The 25478-nt window shown below is 48.2% G+C and overlaps 1 protein-coding gene across 5 annotated transcripts in view; it reads left to right on the top strand.

Moving 5' to 3' along the window:
- The window catches only part of ZNF839 (zinc finger protein 839), a 213649-nt gene that overhangs the window by 17085 nt on the left and 171086 nt on the right, over nucleotides 1-25478 (top strand). For 4 of the 5 annotated variants that reach the window (XM_078660210.1, XM_078660209.1, XM_078660208.1 and 1 more), the window contains one exon: nucleotides 24573-25424. In XM_078660210.1, coding sequence (XP_078516336.1) covers nucleotides 24573-25424 — 852 coding nt within the window. The remainder of the gene's footprint in view (nucleotides 1-24572; nucleotides 25425-25478) is intronic. The other variant, XM_078660207.1, reaches the window with a different exon arrangement.

Below are 25478 nucleotides of genomic sequence, written 5' to 3'. Positions count from 1 at the left end.
CCACTGCGAATACTGGCGATCAGGAGTATTTTTGGGAGGCATGCATGATTATGGGTAAACTGGGATAAATCTGTCGCCTATCCACTGATGGCTAGAGTCCCCCCTCCAAGACCCCTCCCCCGTACGGTAGGAGCCAGCCAGCTTTAAATACTTGGGGATAAATGTTATGATTGATCGTGAGCTGTTCTTCAGAGAAAACCTAAACCGAATCCTTGAGGCTTACAGGTGAGACGTGGGTCACTGGTGCCGCCTCCTGCTGTCACTCATGGGGAGGGCAGCATTATATAAAATGATCTACCTGCCCAGATTTTTATATATTCTACAAAACACTCCCTATGCAGTGTCAAGCAAGTTTTTCCTCCAGATCGATGAGGTCATCGGGGTGCTATGGGATTGTGGGACCCAGCAGATCGCTATTGTGACACTGATGAGGAAACCCTGACATGGGGGGCCTCGCCTTGCCTAATTTAAAGCTCTAGTACTGGGCTGCCCATCTGATCGTTGCAAATGACTTGGTTATTTTGACCAGAGTAAACTGGCCCTGATGGCTGATAGAAGGGCACTAGACCCAAGGGGCTATTTACGCCAGTTAAATGGCAGAGAGAGGATACGCAGACTCCTACCACAGGTGCCATAGTAGTGTATGTGTTAAGGAGGGCGAAACGGTTATGGGCTCCCAGGAAATATCACATTGGTGACTCCACGGTGGGAGACACAGGCCCTAAAGGAGCTTGGGCTTATTGAGGGACACAAAAGTGGGATGTGCCGGGTATCACAAAGGTGGGGGATGTCTGGAGGAGGGGAGGATTGATACCCTTCCGTGAGCTACATGCTGAATATGAACTAGCAGTAAACCAGTACTTTCGATAACTTCAAATGCAACACACTCAGTAAACATAAGGATATCTTGGAGAATTTGGAGACGGAGTCCCCCCTGGAGTTAAGGTTGCTGGCTGCACTCCTCCATTCCCACGCTGACCAAGACAATGGAATGACTAGATAATATTTCTAAATTACAGGGAGAAATCTGTGACCTTTAAATCATCTGAGAGGGAACCCAAGAATACTTGGCCTTCCTTAAGCAGTAGAAACCAACGAAAACAACTGCATAGAGTTTTTAAAACTAGATGCTGCAGACTTTGGGTGTAATCTTTGAGAGGCCATTGAAAGAGTTCATAGAGTACTTTCACATAAAATCACAACACGAAGAGTTCTTACTTTTCAAACACTTTAACTTCAGCACACTGAAATAATTCACACCCACATGAAGACCTATCATATCTGTAATAAATGCAACAAAATTAGAATCTATAAATACTACCCCAGAGACACTTGGGCTAAGCAGAGGGTTGTTGAACCATGGCCAGAAACCTGTACACAAGAATTTCCCCTTTGTTCGTTCGTTATTATTATTTTAATTTAACACCTCCCTGCCCCAAAGTGTTTCACAAGGGTAAAACATACATTTTTGTTTCCGAGGAGCGAGAGACGTTCATAAAACAATATCTCTGAATCAAGTATGGAAATGTATTTTATACTAGGAGTGCTTCATAACCTGTTTGATCTGTTTATTGTTTGTTGTATGTTTAATGCTTAACACTGACTCTGTAGATTTTCAGAAAGAACTGGGTTACTCTATGTAGGGGGGTCGCTAATTGGAAGAGACTAAGACCCAAGAGATGGTGCCACAAAATAAAATCTTCTTTATTGCCTCTTCATTTAGTGGTCAGTACACAAAACAGTTCTTTATTGTCTCTTTCTTTAGAGTCTGGTGCACTATTAACTCTCCGTTGAATGCCTGGTCTTCTACTCTCTGAGCTGGTCTTTGCCTTTAGATGATCTTCACCGGTTAAAAAAAAGAAATAAACAAAGAATAGGCGATGTAACTAGGGGGGAAATGGCACTCTTCCTATGAAGGTAGCGGGTAGTGAGGGACGAATCACCCAAAATTATTGCTGTCACCAAATGTGCCCCGGCTGTGTCCTCCCTCGCTTTCCCACCCCTACCCGTGTCCAGAAAACCCCTGAAGTTTCACCCATGGCTTGTTAAGCCACCCTCCTTCGGAAGGGTGGCGGGGCGGAGAGTGTAGTCTCGTGGACCTTCTGGCTTGCGGTCTTCCTCCCCTGCAGCACTCCTCTTCTCGGCTTCTCTTCGGTCTTTAGTTTCCTTCGGTTTCCACGCGTCCGACGACTCTCTCCTCTCTCTGGATCCTCCTTCCGGGTACGTCTGGGCACTCTTCTCTCTTGTTCCGTCCTTAATGTTGTGGGATTGGCTGGTGGAGGGGTACGTCACCGGCCACGCCTCCGGGGACTCCGCCGAGCATTTTTCATTAAAGGACTCCAGCCCTGCCTGTAGATAAGGAAATACAGTGGCGTTAGAGTCCGGGGGTACTTCGATCTCGCTAATGTCAGCGGAGTCCTGACACTCTACTAAATAACTTGATTAGTAATTAGTATGCAGTCCTGTATCTTTCAGTTCACTGGCCTGCTGATGCAAAGCCATTGCATGTTTTAAGATTTGTAATGAATTTACCAGGCTATTAGATTTTGCAGTCAGTCTTTAGTAAAGTGTATTATTGAATCAACCAACTTTTTAAGATAAAGTCCGATCTTTCTTTGCGACAACATGATGGTTGCATACAAATGCTTAGCAAAGTCTAGTCTTGTCCAATGAGCCATAATGTTGCTTAGTGTGAAATTATTGCAGTACCCTGTTTAAGGATTGAAATATTTAAGACCCTGACAATAACATAACAGTCTTACTCCTGCACACTCCTAATCAGATCAACCTGGTTTGCTAGACAAAATTAAGCCTTTCACTAAAACAATTTGACTGCATACAAAACACAGTTCATGTTTATTGCTGGTTATGGAGCCACATCTGTGTCTTTAGGTTTTTGGTGATTTATTGCCGATTGGAGTTTGGAATGCCTGGAGCACGTCTTCTTAAATTCCCATAGTCTTTTTATGATGTAAAAATGTGGTTGGGAGAAATGGTCCTGCGGTATTTTTTGGTACCTTAATTTGCTTGTTAGGAATCTTCTTTTTTTCTTGCAGTTCAGTTAGTCAATTTAAATTGTGTGAATAGACATCTTTTTAATGGATTAACAAAGCGTCTCTGCAGATCAGCCCTATCAGGGGTGTGGAATTTAATAAAATATCTACTTGTCCATGGAACAGGTTGCTTCATCAATCCACTTTCCTGGTTGGTGCCATTTAGTGCGGCAGGAAACTATGGCAGCAGTCTCATTATATAAGAGCTCTGATAATAGCCTCTCTGATTATGCCAGAGCTCATACCATAGAAGCGTTTAAATGCTAGCAATTCCTTTATTTTGCCACCTTTCTGCAGCTTTACATCTTTGGGCTGAATCAATAGATCCCCACAGTTGGAATACCCATTTGAATCTGCGCAAACCTACTGACTTGCATGTTTTATGGGTTTTCATCAGTTTGACTCTAAACTTTTCCTATATAGAGAGAGGTTAGAAATTTACTCCGGACATGGGCAGAGTAACACTTCTGCCAGGATTGGGGGGAAAAAGTGGTTGGTGGGAATGTGAACTTGTTAGTTCTCCACAGATTTCCCCATTAGCAGATTTACACCTGCATATTTTATTGCTAAAATGCAGTTGACACATGTTTTCTAGGAGTACTCTTTCCTGACCTACTGCTGTAAATTCTTGTGCATACATGAAAGCCGTAAATCTGCACTAATGCAAGGACATTTACCATGGGTGCACTTTTATGACTTAAAGAATTGGGCCCCTATTTAGGTCTAGTGTTAACCAAGACCTTTTATTTGTATTAAAAATCTATTGGTTTCTCTCAATCTATTGTCTGGCTTCTACGTGAATAACAGCATTTTGCTTTTTCACAAGGTGCATATCGGTACACAAAGTAGTTTTGTTTAGTGCTGGGAACTACTGTGGCAATGTGTGGTTCTGGAGACCAAAAGTATTTCTGCTTTTGCCAGTGTTTGTTATAATAACGAGTGCCTGGCAACTTACACAACAGTAACGTTTTACAAATTTCATATAAAAAAAAAAAGACTGGCATTGACAAAACCAAAAAGTTGACCAATGTCATAACCATCGGCTGTGCCAATGCTTGTTTATTTTCATGTTTCCTATCCTTTTGTTGAAACTGGTTCCATGGATTTGCCATTATGGATATTTTGGGGAAATACTAGCAGTCATCAACACATTTTACTAAATGATGCTTAAAAGAAATGGTACCTAATGTTTCACAGTAGTTGAGCAAAACGTTTTGTTCTCAGTTGCATTTTTAGGTTTCGCACTGCGAAACTCTATTGTGATCGTTTCTGGTTTCAAGGAGTCAAGGGAGACAGGAGACAAGTGATGTGCACGCGCACGTAAACCGATCAGGTCACGCGCGCTTCCTGTCTCCCTTGGCTCCTTGGAAGCAGACACACTATCACGCACACATACAGATTCCCCCGCACCCCCCCCCCCCCCCCCGCCGCCGTGCATACACACACTCACACACACACATAGAGAACCCCCAGCAGCGCATACACATCCCCTACCTCGGCTCGGCGTGTCTTCTCGTCACAGCTTGCGCAGGGGCAGCCAGCGTGCACACGCACGGCGACGGCGTCTCCTGCGCTACAACTGTGGTTTCGGTTTCCCGTACTGCCGCCAACCAGCATTTGTTTTCCGAGTGCTTGTTTTAACCTCCGAGCTTAGATTAGTCACCTGCTTCTTAGATCACGTTTGCGATTGTGATCTTTCCTAACAGAATACCGGCGACCATTTGCTGCCCCATTGGGCTCCTGAACTGCGCCTCAGGTCCCCCCCCCTTTACTGCACAGATAAGTGCAACTGCACGCTGTGCACGGTTTGTGTTTAAAGTCATGCACGCGCATTGCATGTAAGCATGCAAATCGCATAAGCAATGCCTGCAATTAAGTTATGGTGTGGGTTCTAGCTAGCGCTGTGACCATCGAGGCCCTGTCTGTAGGCTCTCTGGCTCTTCTTCGTCTTCATGGGGACCATAACGCTGACCCAGAGGCTCAGCAAGGATGCGTTCGGTGAGATGGTGAGTGCTACGGCACGTGGCAGCAGACTGTGGTGTTATATGTTGTGTTGGATTCTAGCGTGTGCTCGAGCCATCCTGAATGTTGTCGATTCTAGAATGATGTTTACGTGGAGTATGTAGAATACCTGCTGCATTCGAGTTACGGAGCTCCAGCTGACGGTTGTGTCTGCATTGCGGTGGGGTCTTGGGGGTTTAAGTATGAGACTAAATCTGAGAAGAATCCTCCTTGTGTACGATTATTCTTCACAACATTATAGTGCCTTTTGTCTCTTCCTTGGTAACTCGATGCTGCCAGGGTGCCTTGGCACGGCCTGGGAAAGGGCAAATGAGCCGGGCGAATGTCTTCCGGTCGTGTGCATTTCAGAGAGCCTTTCCAGTGGCTCAGGTGCTGCTGACACTCGTGGTTATTTTTTAAAGACACATCAAAACCGAAGTGAACATTTAGACTTGGACTTCGCTCACTAGAAACTTGATGAACGCATATATGCAAGTTAGCAAAAAGCCGTTAATTTATCCGGTTATTCACCGGCCGGTGCAGCAATACCGGTCCTAACTCACCGACATCCAAAAGCAACACCTTTTGTAAGATGGTGGGTGGTGGTGCCAAGGGGTGGTTGGGCGGTGCAGTGGTCATATGGCGACCCTAAGTAAGTGGCTGTCCACTGACCTCTCTATCCTCCTAACGGATGTCCCAGCATGACGCCTCTTAGTGTAAGTTTTCCTGCCAGCCGGCGGCCCCTTTAAAGGGCTGTAGAAGCTTCAGGGTCTGGCTTCTGGCTATAGACACGGAATGCAGTAGCATGCCACTTGGAAATGCTTTTCTAACCCATAGGTCATATGTGCCAGCGTTTGGAAATATCAGTGAGTTAACTGAAAGAGAAATATTGTGACAATTCCATTTTAAAATTCGTTTTTAAGCAATGTATATTTTTAATAGGGTTTTGGGAAAACATTGAGAAATACCACCACTTTGGGTAAAATAAAAAAAATGAAGCTCGCTGATAGACAGAGGTGGCATTAATGCTGGTTGGAACTGGGAAGCAAAGGCACGAAGCACTAAAATCATGGTAAACAATAGAGCTGGTTTCGTGCACTTCTCTTCAGGCTTACCCTCGCCAACACCTGTTTATAGTGCATGTATGTGTGCCCCTCCCCAGTCTATAACGCCTTTGCATACATTTTAAAGCCAGTGCTTAACATATTCCATAATAAATCGAGGGGAGGAAGGCGTAAAGGGACAGATTTATACAGAAAGGGAAAATAACATTGGAATGGGAATTACACTCTGAGCACATTAGCCGAAATGGGTCCTCAACCGGTCACTCAGGGTTCTTTTTAAATAGCAGACAGAGGTATGTGTTGAGGAGGCCTCCCGGAGATAGGGCCGTCTCCACCCCCTCACTCCCCCACCAAAGGGGCTGCAGGGGCCTCTGTTGCCGTTACGACAGATGTTTTTAGTGCGCTCTACCCCCATAACCATCTCTGTGAATCTGTGAACTTTCCTCGGATTGTTGGGTAATTGTTATAAATGTGTTTTCAATAAACCCCATGTGTGGGTTGTGAACAATGAACATTTCTTCACTGTATTGTTTATTTAGAAACAAAACGTCACCCTTTAAAGTCGTCTGCATTTTAGCCTGCTAGGGATCTAAGCGGTGTTAGGTGCTGTGTTGGTTGAGAGAATGAAGTTGATGATACACTGCCACACAGTCCATTGCAGTAATGTGCGATAATATAATGCATGGCTAAACACCTATAAGACCCAATGGTGAGACCGATTTGCATTGCAAATGCAACAAGTCTCACCTTTTGATTAAGGTAAACCATTTGCTTTGCTAATGGTATTGTATAGCAAAGCAGATGGCTTCAACTTAATAAAAGGTGAGACCTATTGCATTTTCAATGCTTGTTTATAATTGTGGACATACTTTATCACAAAGTATTCAGGGGGGGTACTCTATGTGTGCCTGGGAAACTGTCTCAGCCCGGGCTGATACACACGGGAGGGAGGGGGGGATGACTGAAGTCCATTGAGCTCAATGGGGGTTTCACACCTGGGGGGTATAAAGTGTGCATCGAATTGACCTCTCTCGCTCATGAAGGAAGAGGTGATAAAAAAAATAATGTGTGATACCTTTTTGGTCTCTTAAACTTCTCCAAAGCTGCGGGACAATTGCAGGGTTTAAAGCTTGTTGACTAACTAGTGATTGTAAAATGGCGTTTTCAGAATCTTTCCTAAGGATGGTTGGGTTGTGGTTCCATCACTTTTGTTCGCATCACTATCCTGATCCTCATCAGAGAGGAAAGAGACGTGGCTAAGTCCTGCGACCGCTAAGAGTCCTCATATCCGGGCAGTGCACACAGTGATTCCAGGGGGTTGGGTCGTTTCGTTACGGAGGCGCGGTGCTGGGAGGTGACTTGTCCGACAGCATAAGCAAGGAAAGCACGTGATTTACTTTAGTTTCAAGCTGAGAAAATGTTTTCTGTCATTTGCCGCTGAGAAAATGTTTTCTTTCATTTGCCGCTCTCACGGTGCTCTCTATACACACCTGTAGACTGCAGAGAGAGGATGTGGCGTGTCGGCCAGAGATGTCGACTTTGGATCTGGAGATCCAGGTTCGAGTCTCGGCGTTGGTTAAAAATACTGTGATTCTTGGCAAATCAATCTCCCAGTGCCTAAAAAATAAGCACATGACATGTATTTTAACTGGTGCTCATTTACAGCGCGCTGATATCTTCTGGCCGCGCTCCCACTATGTAAATGTGAAAAATAATCACACGTCCCCGTTATAAGGATAGTGGGTTTGAATGGGGCCACCGGTGTCCCTTGCGGGGCAACCCACCCTGCACTTGTTCTTTTAAGTTCTTCCTTCATATGAGCAGCACAGGAGAGAAGAGGAGGCAGGGGCGGATTACGCACACTTAAGGACAAAAGAACAAAAGAACAAAAAAACTCAGCGGTGACAGAGCGGAATACAGCGTTTCAATCAGATCCCAATGAGATGCCACTGTTTTGCCACAATTGGCCAACCCTGTCGTAACATTTTGACCCCCAGCTTTAACATAATTGCAGTGGCCCTTATTTTGTGGTACAAAATCTATGCGTTCAAAGCTTCCACTGTATTCACTTAGGCCTTTTATGTGACTCAAAGTAGACTATTTGGAATTCGGAAAAAGCCAGAAATTCTTAATTTCCAAAAGGATTATCCGTGTTGGACTGCAGGTGTGCATTATATCTAACATTTTGCTTTAGCCTTTGTTATCCTATAAAAAGCTCATCCCTCCCTACACAGAGCTCTTAGATTAAACAGGCAGGCAACACGTATAGAAAAATAGGAAATGCTTTTTTTAGTCCAGGTTTATTTTTTTTATTTATTTAAATCTGAAAGTACCTGGTACATGCAGTTATTTGTATGGTGGAAGCTGTTCAGGGCGTCAGATGAGGTCTCCCACTTTAAAAGTGACACCTATTTTCTGGATGCGTTTGTCCTCAGAGATGTATGTGGTGAAGAATCTGGCCGCTGTCCCTGCCCGTCTGCGTTCAGCAGTTTTTGGTCTGTTACTTAGATGTATGCAGAGTTCGAAATTGGCAGGTGAATGACATTCCCAAGTTTGTGTTTGATCAAAACCGTTTTCATACTTTATATTTAAACAACTGTCCCTGATCAGCTGAGTTGCTGCGGGTTAAAAGGAGAGAAGGATGGTCTCCTCCACCTTGAAATGAGAGAAAGGAGAAGCAGCTCAAGAACAAGCTTTTGCAATGCAATAAATCTCTTTTGAGAGAATTTGAGCTATTGGAATTGTAAATGACAATGCCTTTGATTTGTGTTTTGAAAACATGCAAGGGGCTTGTACACACACACTTTGTACTTATAGATGTTGCTTGCAAGAAGAAAGGCTGGCAGTAACTGCGTCTCTCTTACTACCAGCCTTGCTTCCTGAAAACAGCAACTAAGTACAAAGTGTGTGTTTACTCACTGCTTGCAGGTTTGCAAAACACATAAATGAAAGGCATTGTCATTTACAGTGCCAATAGCTCAAACTCTTGCAAAAGCGAAACCTATTGCATTGCAAATGCTTGTTTAATGAACATTTTATTTTAAAAGCAAAGAATCATCAATCTTGCTTTCAAGCTTTTGCATATATTTGCATCTCATCCGAGAGTATCCAAGAAGCATTATGCGTAGCCTCATATTGTTAAACTTTCATAAAGGCTTTTTGTTAATGAACCATAAATACAAGTTTGAACAGCATTTACATATGGACACAAATATTACACTGCAGACAGTGCAATTCCATGATCCATAATGAGGTACTATAATCCGGCAGCCAAAGGGTTTGTGCTTCCAGGGGGTGGACCTACTTGTCCGAAGGATAAAATAAAATTGAGAACTTATTGTCCTTAAACCCACACAATATTTCCTGTACGTTTGGCTATGGGAATTCCACACCCCATAACATGGGTCATTAACCCCTTCGGCGCTGCACGAATTCTCCCGCTGTGCCCCTGGCCATCCTTAGCACACACCCACCGTGACGTCGGACGGCCGGGCCATCCTGAGCACCGAAGAGGTTAATATGTTGTTAGCTACTCAAGTTTACATTTCAAGCTGGTAGTTCCAACACAAGACTCCAGCTCTACAGGGCCTTTGATTAACAAACTACACCTTCTTTAAATGATCCAGATTCAAATGTTATCCCACAAGAAACAGTTGAATCACCCTGTTAAAAGAAAGTGTTGGTTTACTTCTAAAAGAACAAGCATTGGCATAGCCAATAGGTCTAGCTTTTGGGACCTTTATAAGTATTTTGTAATGCAGCATCATATCATTGTTACAACAGCATCAACTGTTGCATGGCTAAACATTTTTAAGCTCCCTAAGGAGACACCTATTGGCTATGCCAATGCTTGTTTTTTGGTATGGGGTGGCATAGATAACAGGCTGGTGTGTCGCGTTGCGGCATTTTCGCAGTTTCAAAATGGCCACTAAACACATGCAGGCACCGAGATCCTCACTTCCGGGCAGAAGTGAGGTCCCGGTCTAGTTCTTCTGGTTGCGAAGCACTTCCGGGGGAAACGCTGCGCTTCCCGCCGGCTCTGTGCTTCAGATCCTGTCCGGAGCCTGTGTGAAACCCGGAAGACGCTGCGGACTGCTCCCTGTGTTCTGCCCTTGCCGCACCGAAGCGCTTGCTCGGATGCTACCTACGGACGGTTCCGCGCTGGAGCGCTGCTGCTAGACTTTCATGTAGCCGCATGACAGCGCTGCTATCTGTGCACCCTTCAGCGCTGGAGCGCTATTGAGGCTTTTGTTTTGGGGCCGCGCTACAGCGCTTACCCTGGAGTTTTCATTTTTGCCAGCATCGCGCAGGAGCGCTACCCTGGAGTATTTCAGTACTGTACATCGCGCTGGAGCGATGTCTTCTTGTCTGTTTTTCACCGCGCAGAAGCGCATTGTTGCTTTGCCTTTTGTGAGCGCAGGAGCGCTCGCCAGTTGATGGCTATACTTTGTTTTCACGTTCTCCACACAGGAGCCTATTACTTTCATTGTTGAGCATTATCCGCACGAGAGCGCTTGTACTTGGAGGTTATCCTTGTTTGCCCTAACACTGCGCAGGAGTTGCAGCACATGGATGCTTACCTTGGGTCGCTTTCATTTGCATGGATTACCGAGATCACATGAGCCATGGTGAGTCGATGGAGCTGGTGCTCATTCCTGCATGTGTCTAGCGTTCTACCCTGAAGTGGGAGGTGCGGTATATATCCTAATCGGGTCCTTCTTGTTTCCCCAGTTATTGCCCGAATCCTCCTCTACTCCACGACCTCCAAGACCTCGTCCTTTCTTGATTTGGCTCCTTTCCCTAGTCCCATCCTATCCCTGCTGGGTACCACTCTCCGCACGGGTCAGGTGGGCATAGGGACGGTGGCTCTTGTCGTCTCTGCGGAATCGCTTCACAAGCAAAGGTGAGTCTTGTGGGGCAGCTGACACAATCTGATGCCCACGTAACTTATTCCGCCCAGACGACATGGGTGACCCGGAGGTTACCCTGCAAGACATTGCAGTCTTGCTGGCTACCATGCAGGTAGAGAACCTCAGTCTACACCATGACCTAACAGCTATCCAGGGCCAGTTGGCGGCCGGTATCACGAATCCTTGGGGAACCACTCCTAGCCCCAGAGTTAGACAAGAGGGGTTGTTAAGACAGCCAACGTTCACCTTTGGGGGATCCTCCACTGCCGCCACACAAGACACGGCTATACAAGTCGTCACACCCCACCCGGTGCAGCTGGCTCCACCCGAAGGCTTCTATGGCGACAGCACCAAATATGGCATCTTCATCCATCAGTGCCATCTGCACTTCATGGCCAGATCATCAGCCTTTCCGGATGACACATCGAAGGTAGCGTTCATTCTATCATACATGGGTAGGGACGCCGCGCAGTGGTCCATAGCGCTGGTAGAAAACGATGACCCCATGCTTAGCAGCCTACCAACGTTTAAGGAAGCCATGCGGCGGATGTTCGCCCGTCACACCTTTGTGCAAGCCGCAGACAACGAGTTACTCAACCTAAAGCAGGGTAACAACGACCTGCTTCACTATATCACGGTGTTCAGTAGACTCGTCATCGAGGCCCACTGGCCTGAGTCCAAGAAGGTGTCGGTATTCTACCGGGGACTGCGTGATGACCTTAAGGATCTCATCTCACAGCTACCCAATCCGCCTGACGAAATAGGCCCTTTCATTGATCTGGTGGTCAAAATGAATTTCCGTTTACAAGAACGAAGAACCGAAAAAGGGGAAAGCAGCGACAACCGCTTCCTGTCTTTTGGGGAGAAGGGCACGGAAAAAGGCAAAGATGAATCGGCTTCTTCGGGTGATGCCCCAGAACCTATGCCGATAGGAGGCATCAGAGGGCCCCTAACTAGCCAAGAGAGAGAAAAAAGGAGGAAGCAAAACCAGTGCCTGTATTGCGGCAAAAGCGGACACTTCGTCCGGGAGTGCCCGGTAAAACCTACACGCCCATGGAGCAGAAGGCCTTTCGCGTTACCCGTTGACAAGGGAAACAAGAATGGAAACAAGGCCACCCAGTAGACAAAGGGGTCTCTCCTCTGGGTTTTTCTTCCTGCAACACAGCGATCCCTGCGGTCTTCGACGGTAATAACCACATAGGCGTGGAAGTGACCTTGCGGAATCGGACCGGCGATGCCTGGCAGGTGACCGCCATGCTGGACTCCGGAGCAACCGGCAACTTCATCGACACCGCCTATTCGCAGACCTTGGGCATGAGCACGGTGCCCAAAGCACAAACAGAAACGGTCAAGGCAGTGGATGGAACGGATCTGACTTCCGGCCTTATCAGGCATCAAACCGAAGACATGACCATGACCTTCACGAACCACCACGCCGAAACCATCTGCTTTGAACTGATCGACGCACCGCAGTTCAAAGTCATACTGGGCCTGCCATGGTTGGTAAACCACAATCCCCGAATCGACTGGGTGTCCAGGGTTATATGCTTAGATTCAGAACACTGCTGCAGGGACTGTTACACGAAAAATGACCTACCAGAAACCCGTGCCATACAAGCACGCTCATTACCCGTGCAAGGCATGGGGACGGTTTCCCAGTCAGAAATACCAGAGGACTACCAGGACCTGGCGGAAGTGTTTGACAAGAAGGAAGCCAATACCCTACCACCACACCGCTCCTTCGATTGCAGGATAGACCTGATACCCGGCTCCACGTTACCATGCAGCAGGATATATTCTCTCACGGAAAAGGAGAACATCCACCTACGCTCCTATCTGGATGAGTATTTGGACAACGGGTTTATTCGCCATTCCAGATCTCCGGTGTCCTCTCCCCTTTTCTTCGTGTCGAAGAAGGAAGGCGATCTGAGGACATGTATCGATTTCAGAGCGATGAACACCATCACGGTAAAAAAACGGTACCCGCTACCTTTGATATCCAACCTCCTGGATCAGGTAAAGAACGCCTCCGTTTACACCAAATTGGACCTGCGGGGAGCCTAACACCTGGTTAGGGTCCGGAAGGGCGACGAGTGAAAAAGACCGCCTTCTGGACTAAATTCGGTCTGTTCGAGTACCAGGTCATGCCTTTCGGACTCTGCAATGCCCCCGCAGCGTTCCAATTCTTTATCGATGAGGTGTTACGGGAATTCATCGATGTCTTCTGCATCGTCTATATAGACGACATTCTGATATATTCTCAGTCCATCCCCGAACATGTACAGCACGTGCGCTCTGTCCTCCAACAGCTGGGAAAGAATCGGTTGTACGTGAAATTGGAGAAGAGCGTTTTTCACGTCACCGCTGTTAAGTTCCTGGGACATATCATCACTCCTGCTGGTATCCACATGGACGAGAAAAAGGTAGAGGCCATCCTGTTATGGCCCACTCCGGAGACGGTAAAAGGGGTCCAGCGGTTCCTGGGGTTTTCCAACTACTACCGTCGGTTCATCACGGGTTTCTCCAGGATCGTGGCCCCTATCACGCGTTTGCTACGCAAAGGAGTACGCTTTTGTTGGGACCAGAAAGCAGACAACCCGTTTCAGGAATTGAAGAGGCATTTCACCACCGCTGCTGTTCTTGTGCATCCAGACACCGAACAGCCCTTCATAGTAGAGGCGGATGCCTCAAAGGACGCGTTAGGGGGTGTGTTGTCACAAAGGAATGCCAGCACAGGACAGCGACACCCGGTGGCTTTCTACTCCAGGAAGCTCCAACCCGCGGAGCGCAACTACACGGTGTCTGACCGGAAGCTCCTGGCGATTAAGAGGGCGTTCGAGGAATTGCGTCACTACCTGAAGGACGTAAAACACACCGTGACTATCTACACCGACCATAGGAACCTCCAGTTCCTGCGCTCCGCACGTGCCCTTACAGCCCGCCAGCTCCGATGGACCCTATTCTTTAACGAGTATGATTTCACGATCACGTTCCGACCCGGAAAAGAAAACGCCAAGGCGGACGCACTGTCGCGACTGGAGGAAACAGATGAAGCCACGGATACCACCGAGCCCACTCCCATCATAGCGGAACAACACTTCCAGGGCGTCGTGGTTTCCTCTGAGTTCATGACACAGCTGCACAAAGACTCGGCCCTAACAGATCTGGATGTCCTAGCAGGAGAACACAAGGGAGTGGCTCGTGTCAACGGTTTCCTGTTCAGGGGTGACAAACTGTACCTACCTGGAGCACCGTGTCAACAACAAGCGATACGCATGTGTCACGATCACGTCCTCTCGGGCCATCCCGGTTACCACAAGACTCTCGACCTCATACAAAGACAGTTCTGGTGGCCGGCCATGGAGGCTGACACGAGAAACCACGTATCTAGCTGTGCCATTTGCCTACAAGGCAAGAACAGTTCAGAACCCCCTGCAGGACTTCTACGCCCCATTCCGGTACCGCCTTACCCTTGGCACACCATTTCCATGGACTTTGTGGTCGAGCTCCCTGTTACCAAGACCGGCCACACCACGGTGCTCACCGTGGTGTACCATCTCTGCAAGATGGCTCATTTCGTGCCCTTGCTGAAGCTACCCACGGCAGCCGAACTGGCCGTGATCTTCATGGACAACGTGGTTCGCCTCCACGGCATCCCCTCAGTTGTGATAACTGACCGAGGGTCGCAATTCGTGGCCCGTTTCTGGAAGGAAGTCTGCAGGATTCTGGAAATGGATGTGCATCTCTCCGCGTATCACCCCCAGACGGATCGGCAAGCAGAAAGAACGATCCATACTATGGAGCAGTATCTCCGCTGCCTGTTGCTCATGGTTGAGAAGGAATGGTCTGAAGTGCTGTGAATGGCGGAATACGCATACAACAACAGCAGACATTCGGCCATCGGTATGTCGCCTTTCTCATGCCTACAGGGACGACACCCTTGCACTTCGGCTTGGGAGGAACCTCTGGACAGTCCTTTGCCTACGGTGCGGGCTTATCATCATGCCCTGCGTAGCCTCTGGCAACAAGCCCGGTTCGAACTGGCCAAAGCGAAGGACTCCTACAAAGCACACGCCGACGCCCACAGACAGAAAGAGCCCGAATACCACAAGGGCGACAGGGTGTGGCTCTCTATTCGGCACCTCAACGTGCATGGCCCCAAGAAACTGTTGCCTCGTTTTGCGGGTCCTTTTATCATCGAGAAGGTGGTCAACCCCGTGGCTATGAGGCTCTCCCTTCCTGTACACATGAGGGTACACCCAGTCTTCCACGTCTCCCTTCTGCATGCAGTCCACCCTGGTAGCACCGTTCCCTCTCCTCCTTCTCCGGTGGTGGTGGAAGACCATGTAGAGTACGAGGTCAGGGCCATCCTGGGTTCTCGCCGTACTAGAGGGAAGCTTTACTATCTGGTGGACTGGAAGGGGTATGGTCCCGATGAACGTTCTTGGGAGCCCTTGTCCCATGTACGTCATGCTCCTGTTCTGATCCGTGCTTTCCATCTGAGCCACCCACTTAGCAGTCGCCCTGTTTCCCCTTTCTGACTCCGGGGGGGATGGGGGGGGGGGGGGGGGAGTTCTGTCTTGGGGGGCGGGGGGCGGGGGGGGGAGAGAGAGAGATACTGTCGCGTTGCGGCATTTTCGCCACTAAACACATGCAGGCACCGAGATCCGGGCGGAAGTGAGGTCCCGGTCTAGTTCTTCTGGTTGCGAAGCACTTCCGGGGGAAATGCTTAAACGCTGCGCTTCCCGCCGGCTCTGTGCTTCAGATCCTGTCCGGAGCCTGTGTGGAACCCGGAAGACGCTGCGGACTGCTCCCTGTGTTCTGTCCTTGCCGCACCGAAGCGCTTGCCTCGGATGCTACCTCCGGACGGTTCCGCGCTGGAACGCTGCTGCTAGACTTTCATGTAGCCGCATGACAGCGCTGCTGTGCCCCTTCTGTCCATGAGTACCGCGCGTGAAGCGCTGCTATCTGTGCACCCTTCAGCGCTGGAGCGCTATTGAGGCTTTTGTTTTGGGGCTGCACTACAGCGTTTACCCTTGAGTTTTCATTTTTGCCAGTATCGCGCAGGAGCGCTACCCTGGAGTATTTCAGTACTGTACATCGCGCTGGAGCGATGTCTTTTTGTCTGTTTTTCACCGCGCAGAAGGCGCATTGTTGCTTTGCCTTTTGTGAGCGCAGGAGCGCTCGCCAGTTGAAGGCTATACTTTGTTTTCACGTTCTCCACACAGGAGCCTATTACTTTCATTGTTGAGCATTATCCGCGCGGGAGCGCTTGTACTTGGAGGTTATCCTTGTTTGCCCTAACACTGCGCAGGAGCGCTTTCCCTCCTTTGGTTGTTGCAGCACATGGATGCTTACCTTGGGTCGCTTTCCTTTCCATGGATTACCGAGATCACATGAGCCATGGTGAGTCTATGGAGCTGGTGCTCATTCCTGCATGTGTCTAGTGTTCTACCCTGAAGTGGGAGGTGTGGTATATCCTAATCGGGTCCTTCTTGTTTCCCCAGTTATTGCCCGAATCCTCCTCTACTCCACGACCTCCCAAGACCTCATCCTTTCTTGATTTGGCTCCTTTCTCTAGTCCCATCCTATCCCTGCTGGGTACCACTCTCCGCACAGGTCAGGTGGGCATAGGGACGGTGGCTCTTGTCGTCTCTGCGGAATCGCTTCACAAGCAAAGGTGAGTCTTGTGGGGCATCTGACAGGTGAAGGTTATTCAGTTAGTTATTTAGTCAGTAAGTGAGAGTGATTTTCGAGAGTCAGTGAGAGTGAGATAGTTAGTGAGAGAGTAAGAGAGTGAGAGTGTTAGTCAGTGAGAGTGAGTCATTCAGTGAATGAGTGAGTGAGTGAGTTAGTGATTTCCTGAGTGAAAGAGAGTGAGGTAGTGGGATAGTATGTTAGTGAGAGTGAGTCAGTGTGTTTGCGAGAGTTAGTGTTTTAAGAAGTAATTCAGTCCGTGAGCGAGAGTCCGTGAGAGTCATTCAGTGAGAAAGAGTTAGTTATTGAGAGTGAATTAGTGAGAGAGAGTGAATTAGTCAGTGAGAGTGAGTCAGTCAGTTAGTGAGAGAGAGTGGGATAGTCAGTTGGTGATAGAGTGAAAGAGTCTGTTAGTGAGAGTCAGTCATTGAGAGTGAGTTAGTTAGTTAGTGAGCGAGAGTGGGTGAGTTTGTCCGTGAGAGACTGTTAGTGAGAGTGAGTCACTGAGAGTAAGTGAGTGAGAGTAAGTGAGTGAGAGTGAGTTAGTGAGAGAGAGTGGCAGAGTTAGTCAGTGAAAGCTGTGTGCATTATAAGGGACATACCAGAGGTGCAGTGGTAAAGGTGTGTGCAGTATGACTAAAATGTGTGAGGTGCATTGGAAGAGCTATATGCATTTTTACGGAGTGAGCTAATGATCAGTGTGAAAGGTATCTAGCGCCGACATAATGCGGTGAGTGAAAGTTTAGAAGTGCATTACAGCACAATGTTCTGTCGGAGGGACAAAACATACTTTGCACTAGAAACTGTAGGTGCAGTCTCGACTAACTTGCGATACACCTGATAAACAGTCTAGCTTTGAGTTAACAGAGGAGTGTGTATCATAAGCGATTGATTAAAAGCGCACCAAACACCAGTATCAAACAACCATTGTTGTCAGTGTTTTACCTTCTGAGTATGTTGTGACATTTCCCAAATTCCATTGTTAGTGTCCAACATAAAGTTGGCCCGTGTCCTAACTGTTTTTATGCTAATTGTTAGTTTACCAAGTCAGGAGGCACGAACAGTGTATTACTTGACTGCGTAGTAAAAAAGTAACCGCGTGCAAGTACAACTCTTCATCGAAAGTAAATTATATACACATGTATAATGCTTTCCTTTAACTCTATAGTATGTTTGAAGCAGAACTAAAAGTTAATGTAAAAAATGTCAAGCAGAGAAACTGACGAGAATGTAGTTTTTTTTATTCAACTGTAAAGTGGAATGCTTTGGTATGCATTGACACCTTGTTTCAAAAAGACTCCCAAGTGTAGCCGCCATTCAGTCTGCACTGGTTTGAAACGTCGAAACAGTTACTACCTGTGGTTAAATGGGAGACTGCCGATGCGGGACCTATCAAGAAGATTCTCAGAATTACTAACTGAAGCCCAGGCAGCGTCTCATCATCGTCATCTTACTGGTGGGGAGAAGCCCTTCATAGACCACCCATGTTGGCGTTCATGGCACCTTACAGACAGAGTTGAGAAAATTTCAGCAGTGCAACGCGTTATTTCGTAGCCAAGCAGTTTACAGCAAGGACTGTAGTGTTTTCTGGAAGAGCTCAATGCATAACCTTGTTGTGTGCCTGCCATATAGCGCTCGCTTCTCAAGCCATAGAACGTTGGTATGGATTACGAATCATCGGACCTGTTCCTCTGCTGGCGCGCAAATATCGGATGTCCAAAATGGCCGCTCATAGTTTCCCGCAGCAGCCCAGTCGCCATGCACGCTGCAGTATAATCATACACGGGTTCTCGCTTTGTGCCCAGCGCAACAGACAAATATCGCCGGAATCTCAGACCATTGTATGTATAATGTAGAGGAGCATGAATTCTATTCCGTTACCCAGGCATGAGAATGACACTGAAGGCAAGTCTTGAAGTTAGGAGATGTAGGGCTGCGTATTGAGTTCAACTAACATGTACATAGTAGTGCGGTTCAGCGCAGTTCCGCTCGGCGAGCACTTACCGACGATGATATGCCGCTGGGTGACAGTTGTTGTAAGTGCGCTTCAAGTGCTACTCGCTGCGGTGGACATCTAAAATACAGTGGGCGCCGCCATTTTGTTTCATGCCCTGATCTGTCCGCTGGCGTGTTATTAAACCCTCTGAAGGAGGAGCAAGCGCGCTGTCGTCTCCCGCAGCCCCCGCGATAGCGAGCAAATTGTCTCTTAATCAGGCTTGCCTGTGCTTAGCTGCAGAATTCTTCCGACGCGGAGATGGGCAGTTCAGTTATGCGGCGGCCGCCATTTTGCCAGTCTCCAAGCGCCTCCGCCAGCAGAGTCGATAGACTTTTCTCTTCATACCATCCACATTTCAACCGCTCACAGCGCACCTCAGGGTCACTGCGCCTTTCGATTTCCAATGCTGTTGTTGAAAACGTTGAAGTTGCCTTTATCGCATTATAAAAATGCAGCTCATGGATCTGTCCCGCGGAGCTGTCTCATTAGCCAGCCATCCCGCAGTGCGCCCTCTAGCGCCCCCCTCAGGCTCCCACTAAGTTCGTAAAAAACTCCACAAGCCATTACACGCATGTGGCAGTCTTCAGCTTCAGAGGTTGAAATCTCAATCGCTCTTCCTCTCTCCTATTTTGAGTGGCTTTGGATGACTTCATGATGTAGGATCTTGGGGTCTCCTGAACCCACTATGTCTCATCTAAGGTTGTTTTGCCCATTTTGGTGCGCTTCTGCTTGGAGTGCACTTCTACTGCCTGACCTCGTCAGTGCAGGTCGCTCAACCCGCCGCGTGGCTCCTCCCGAGGTCACCCGGTCTCCCTACCGCCATCGCCTGCTCGTTGCCGCCTTGCCTCCGCTGTGCCCCGGACTGCGTTTGCATCTCCGCGTTACTTGTACTTCTGCTGTGCTGGTTGCCGCCTTGCCTCCGCTGTGCCCCTGACTGCGCTTGTATCTCTGCGTTTACTTGTTTTTCTGCTGTGCTGTGTGTTTTCTGACCGCTGTCCCCCTGATTCCAGTCTTGTGCTCTGCCCCTGTTTAGCCCCCTGCCTTTGTTTGTGTTTTAGCCCCCTAGCGCTTCACCCGCTGCTCCACCCCACTCCCTGCCGCTGCTCCCCCGCGGCCCCACCCCCTCTCCTTCGGTTTCCCTCTACCCTCTCCCATTCGCCACTCCGCTCCCACCTCCCAGCTGCTCCTCCCTCCCACTGGGCACTTAACGACTCGGCCGTGCGACGGGGAGCTGTGACCAGCCTGACCTCGTCAGTGCAGGTCGCTCAACCCGCCGCGTGGCTCCTCCCGAGGTCACCCGGTCCCCCTACCGCCACCGCCTGCTCGTTGCCGCCTTGCCTCCGCTGTGCCCCGGACTGCGTTTGTATCTCTGCGTTACTTGTACTCCTGCTGTGCTCGTTGCCGCCTTGCCTCCGCTGTGCCCCTGACTGCGCTTGTATCTCTGCGTTTACTTGTCCTTCTGCTGTGCTGTGTGTTTTCTGCCCGCTGTCCCCCTGATTCCAGTCTTGTGCTGTGCCCCTGTTTAGCCCCCTGCCTTTGTTTGTGTTTTAGCCCCCTAGCGCTTCACCCGCTGCTCCACCCCGCTCCCTGCCTCTGCTCCCCCGCGGCCCCGCCCCCTCTCCTTCGGTTTCCCTCTACCCGCTCCCATTCGCCACCCAGCTGCTCCTCCCTCCCACTGGGCACTTAAGGACTCGGCCGTGCGACGGGGAGCTGTGACCAGCCTGACCTCGTCTGTGCAGGTCGCTCAACCCGCCGCGTGGCTCCTCCCGAGGTTACCCGGTCCCCCTACCGCCACCGCCTGCTCGTTGCCGCCTTGCCTCCGCTGTGCCCCGGACTGCGTTTGCATCTCTGCGTTACTTGTACTTCTGCTGTACTCGTTACCGCCTTGCCTCCGCTGTGCCCCTGACTGCGCTTGTATCTCTGCGTTTACTTGTCCTTCTGCTGTGCTGTGTTTTCTGCCCGCTGTCCCCCTGTTTCCAGTCTTGTGCTGTGCCCCTGGTTAGCCCCCTGCCTTTGTTTGTGTTTTAGCCCCCTAGCGCTTCACCCGCTGCTCCACCCGCTGCTCCACCCCACTCCCTGCCGCTGCTCCCCCGCGGCCCGCCCCCTCTCCTTCGGTTTCCTTCTACCCTCTCCCATTCGCCACCCTGCTCCCACCTCCCAGCTGCTCCTCCCTCGCTCCGCCCCCCCTCTACTTATGGCAGAGTCCACAAGTATGCGTAGCGTTCACGCGCAACGGGCGCGCCGATTGTGCGCCGAAGGCAAGCCCGTCTGCGCCCGTCCGCAACTGGCCCGCGCCCAGCGCCAGGACCCCTGGCCCCCGCCGATGCAAGACGACCCGACAGACCTACGCCGCCGCCGCCCTCAACGCACTCAATGCCGGCCGGAACCCCGCCTGCTGCTGGGCCACCCCGAAACGCATCCACGGACCCTTCACCTGCCAAGCCTGCAAGTTCACCTGCCTCCGAACCTGCACCGCACCCACCAAGCCAAACACCAGCAACAACCACCTCAAGTGCATCCTGCTCAACACCCGCTCCGTCCACAGACACGCCGTGGAACTCTGGAACCTCCTCGACACAACATCACCAGACATCGCCTTCCTCACGGAAACCTGGATGAACGTCTCCTCAGCCCCCGACATCACCATCGCTACAAGATCATCAGGAGGGACCGCATCAACCAGACCGGAGGAGGCATCGCCATCGTCCACAAGAACACCATCCGCATCACGACCGACTCCAACGACACCTTCGCCGCCGCGGAGCACCTCCACTTCCAGATACACACCGACCCAAAGACGACCCTCAGAGGCACCCTCGTCTACAGACCCCCGGGACCACGCACACAATTCAGCGAAGACATCACAGACTTAATCAGCCCGCACGCCCTCCCCTCCGCCAACTACATCCTCCTAGGGGACCTCAACTTCCACCTGGAGAACAACAAGGACCGCAACACCGCCGCCCTGCTAGAAAACCTCGCCAACCTCGGACTCAAGCAACTGGTCAACACCCCCACCCTCTACGCCGGCCACACGCTTGATCCCGTCTTCTCTTCCAGCAAGCACATCACCTTCAGCCACGCCACCGGACTCCACTGGACCGACCACAGCTGCGTCCACTTCAGCTTCAGAAGAACCACGACCCACCACCACCCGCAACAGGTTCCTCACAGGAGCTGGAGCAAGATCACCGCCGACCAGCTCACCAGCCAGCACAACGGACCCCACCGAAGCAGCCCGCAACTTCACACAGTGGCTGACCGCCTGCGCCGTCGACCTCGCACCACTGAAGAACCTTCCCAGCTGACCGAGAAGCAAGAAGGCCTCCTGGTTCACCGACTAACTCAAGGACTCCAAGAAGAACTACCGCACCCTCGAGAAAGCCTGGCTCCTCGCCCTCGCCGCCATACCACGCATCCGAAGAGCCACCGCCGGAGGCAGATCCTTCTCCTACCTGGCGGCCAAGACATGGAGCTCCCTCCCCATCCACCTTCGACTGACCCAGGACCATCTCGCCTTCAAGAGACAACTCAAGACCTGGCTGTTCGAGCAGTAGCGGACCCCTTCCCCCAAGCGCCTTGAGACCCTCCCGGGTGAGTAGCGCGCTATACAAGTGTTATGATTGATTGATTGATTGATTACTCGCCTACAAATTTAAATTGTATTTGTCCATTTAGATTCACAGGTTCATATAAGCATACTAAGTCATCAAAATACAGTACAAAAAATCACTTATTAATTATAAACATAAAAAAAGCCATAAAACACAACACATATTTCCACCGTATCCAACCCCAAGACAAAGAAGTAATTGTATACCTTCTACACGGTTCTAATACCGCATGAACTAGTGAAGGCTTTAATAATTTCTTTCTTGCAGGTATGATAAAACTGCACATAAAAGAATGTGGTAGAAACTGGAATTTACTGTGTCAAAATGTCAACACTTAATAAATATTAATAGGCATTTTGGATGTAGAAGCAGGAAACATGTACAAAATGCATTTAAGAGGCTTGAGCGGTTGGCTAAAGAATTAAGTGTGGAGTTGAACAATGAGAATTTGTGAAACATTTAGAATGAAATCAACAAAGAGTATTACAGAAACAAGATCTAAAAACGTTGCGATAACATTATTGGGCAAGAATAGAGAAAGGGAAGATGTGACAAGGTATAAAGAAAAATTGAAAGCCACTCCTACGTAGAAAAATAGAAAAGAAAAATGTGAGTGATTCTGAATGTGAAGTGATGGTTGAAAAGGGGTTTCCGAAAGGAACAGTGCAAAGGAGGAGCATATACGAATGCACCTTGGTGAAGAAGTGGTATTTAAACAGTTACAAACAATTCTCAAAGCTCAGAGGAACATGAGAAGCGGTATACAGAAGTGGGAAGAATTGTGACTATTTCAATGGTACTTTGGACAGATTTAGATGCTTTATTCAACTAATGTGCCTCGAGATTTGTGGGCCCAAACGTAAGACTATAGTACAATGACCAGAATAACAGCAACAGAGGGAAGCCTCTCTTAGTAAGCCTCCTCTGATTGTTATAGAGAAATATAATATGTTTGTCGATCATTGAAAACAAAAGGTTCCCCAGAAAATAATTCTCAAATGTCAAAGCATTAGTTACCGACAACATCCAATAGTAGACACTGGACAGAACATTACAGACACCACGTCCACTGCTGCTGCCACCAATATGTATTGTAATAAGATGTATCATTGTGCTCACGACAGCACTGGCCACCAAGATACACTACACCATACCCTATAGCAGAACACATTTAGGCAGAACTCGTTATTAAAAACACGAAAATAATAATAAATCAGCACAACCGAAATATACAATTAGCTGTCAGTTAAGGCATATAGCAGCACTTTCTTCTACCAGCTGCCTTCCGCACATTTATATAATTGTCAAAGAATGGGTACATGTAACAACTGAGATAATTTAGTACAGTTCTGAACAAAGGCGACAAATTTTAAGACACAACTCGGTAAAGTTTACACACACCCCGAACAGAGGCATGCTCATGTTATGAAAAGCACATCTCCACAGTCATACTGTGGTGAAAAGACCAAACCAGGAAAGAGTTTAGTGAAGTAAAAATGCTTTAATTCTACAATTATGTCAAATTGTACATTACGCAAATGGCAATAGGAGTCTCTGGAATTAAAGTGACAAATATATTTTAAAAACATTGTCATGCAGACGTATTGACAGTTTCCTCACACACCAGGTGGCCTAGCACCTTATTGCATTCAGGCATGCGCCGATCCACAGTTTTTACACACCCACTGTGCTCTTACCCAACATCCATACTTTGCATGGGCATGCCAAATGTAAACTTAACCTAATGTTGAAGATTGTTCTCTATAATTATCATGAGAATTTAAACACTAAAACATGCGAGGGGGTAAGGGTTAATCTGCTCGTGTTTATTTATTTTAACTCCTTTATTTGCTAAACCTGTATATAGGCACAGGGTCAGTTTGAAGACATTTTACATTTATTATTATTACCGGGATTTCATAGTCAACGTGACCTGATAATCCCTTTTTTTTTATAAAGAGGAAAATCTACATTCCCATCTGTTGCATTAGTTACAGTGCCAGTGTTTTCTCTTTGTTATAACACCAGTGCATTATTCTTTCAAGGAAATAAACTTCTTTTTGGGCCATCTACTGGAGTTTATTTCCATTTCTCCAAATGTTCTTCTTTATGAACCAGTCACAGTTATAACTTGTTTTTGACACTGTCTAAAATTGTTTTATGTTTAATACTAGCTTTGTAGATTTGAAGAATTTAACTTAATGATCTGTTTTTATTTCCTGATGGTTTTTGGAAAGAAGTTGGAATCAATTCAAATCCAAATACAGCCATTCAAAATGAAAGAAAAGCTAATGCCGCCTCTTGCTGCAATCAACCCTCAAACTGTGAAACTGGTTCAACCACTCAATCAAACATTGAATAAGTCTGGGTTAAATATTGGCCCGCAGGTGTTTCAACTCCAGCCGTTAACTGGCAATGGAGAGCAGCAGTTCATTTTACAGAGTTCGCCATCAAATCCCTCTATTCAGTTGCTTGTACAAAGGAATTTACCCCATGTTGGACCTGCACCTTTTGCAAAGAAGACCAATCCTCATATGAAACCGACCATCTCAGCAGATGGAGCTTTTAAGGAAGATCACATTGGTGGAAGCTTCGAAAAAAAGCAAAAGCAAAAAAAATCATTAAAAGTAAAAACCCGATCAGGACGCGTTTCGCGTCCGCCAAAACACAAAGCTAAAGATTATAAATTTATCAAAACTGGGGATTTAGCTGATGGCCATCCGTCAGATTCTGATGATTATTCAGAGTTAAGCGTGGAAGAAGGAGATGCAATGGAAAAGGATGCGTTATTCAATTCTTCAAATTGTATACTAAAGCCAAAAACATTTAAATGTGATAGCTGTGAAAAATGTTACATCGGAAAAGGAGGATTAGCAAGGCATTATAAACTTAATCCTGAGCATGGGAGCGTGGACTGTGTTCAGCAAAAAGCTGTACCCATGTTAAATGGAAATGATGCGCGAATTGTGGTTGACTCTGTTGGAAATCATTATGCTTCTGGATCTCTCAGCCATGGAGTGACATGTGCAAATCCTGAAAGTGTATCATCGCCGCATGCTGAAGAAATGGATTCCGTCTGTGGTCAGCAGGTACTGTATACATTTCAGTTGGGTAAAAATAATAACTTTGAATGAAAACCGCAA

This window comes from Lissotriton helveticus, chromosome 9, assembly GCF_964261635.1.
Source record: "Lissotriton helveticus chromosome 9, aLisHel1.1, whole genome shotgun sequence".
Lineage (NCBI taxonomy): Eukaryota > Metazoa > Chordata > Amphibia > Caudata > Salamandridae > Lissotriton > Lissotriton helveticus.
This window is presented reverse-complemented; position numbering and strand designations above follow the sequence as displayed.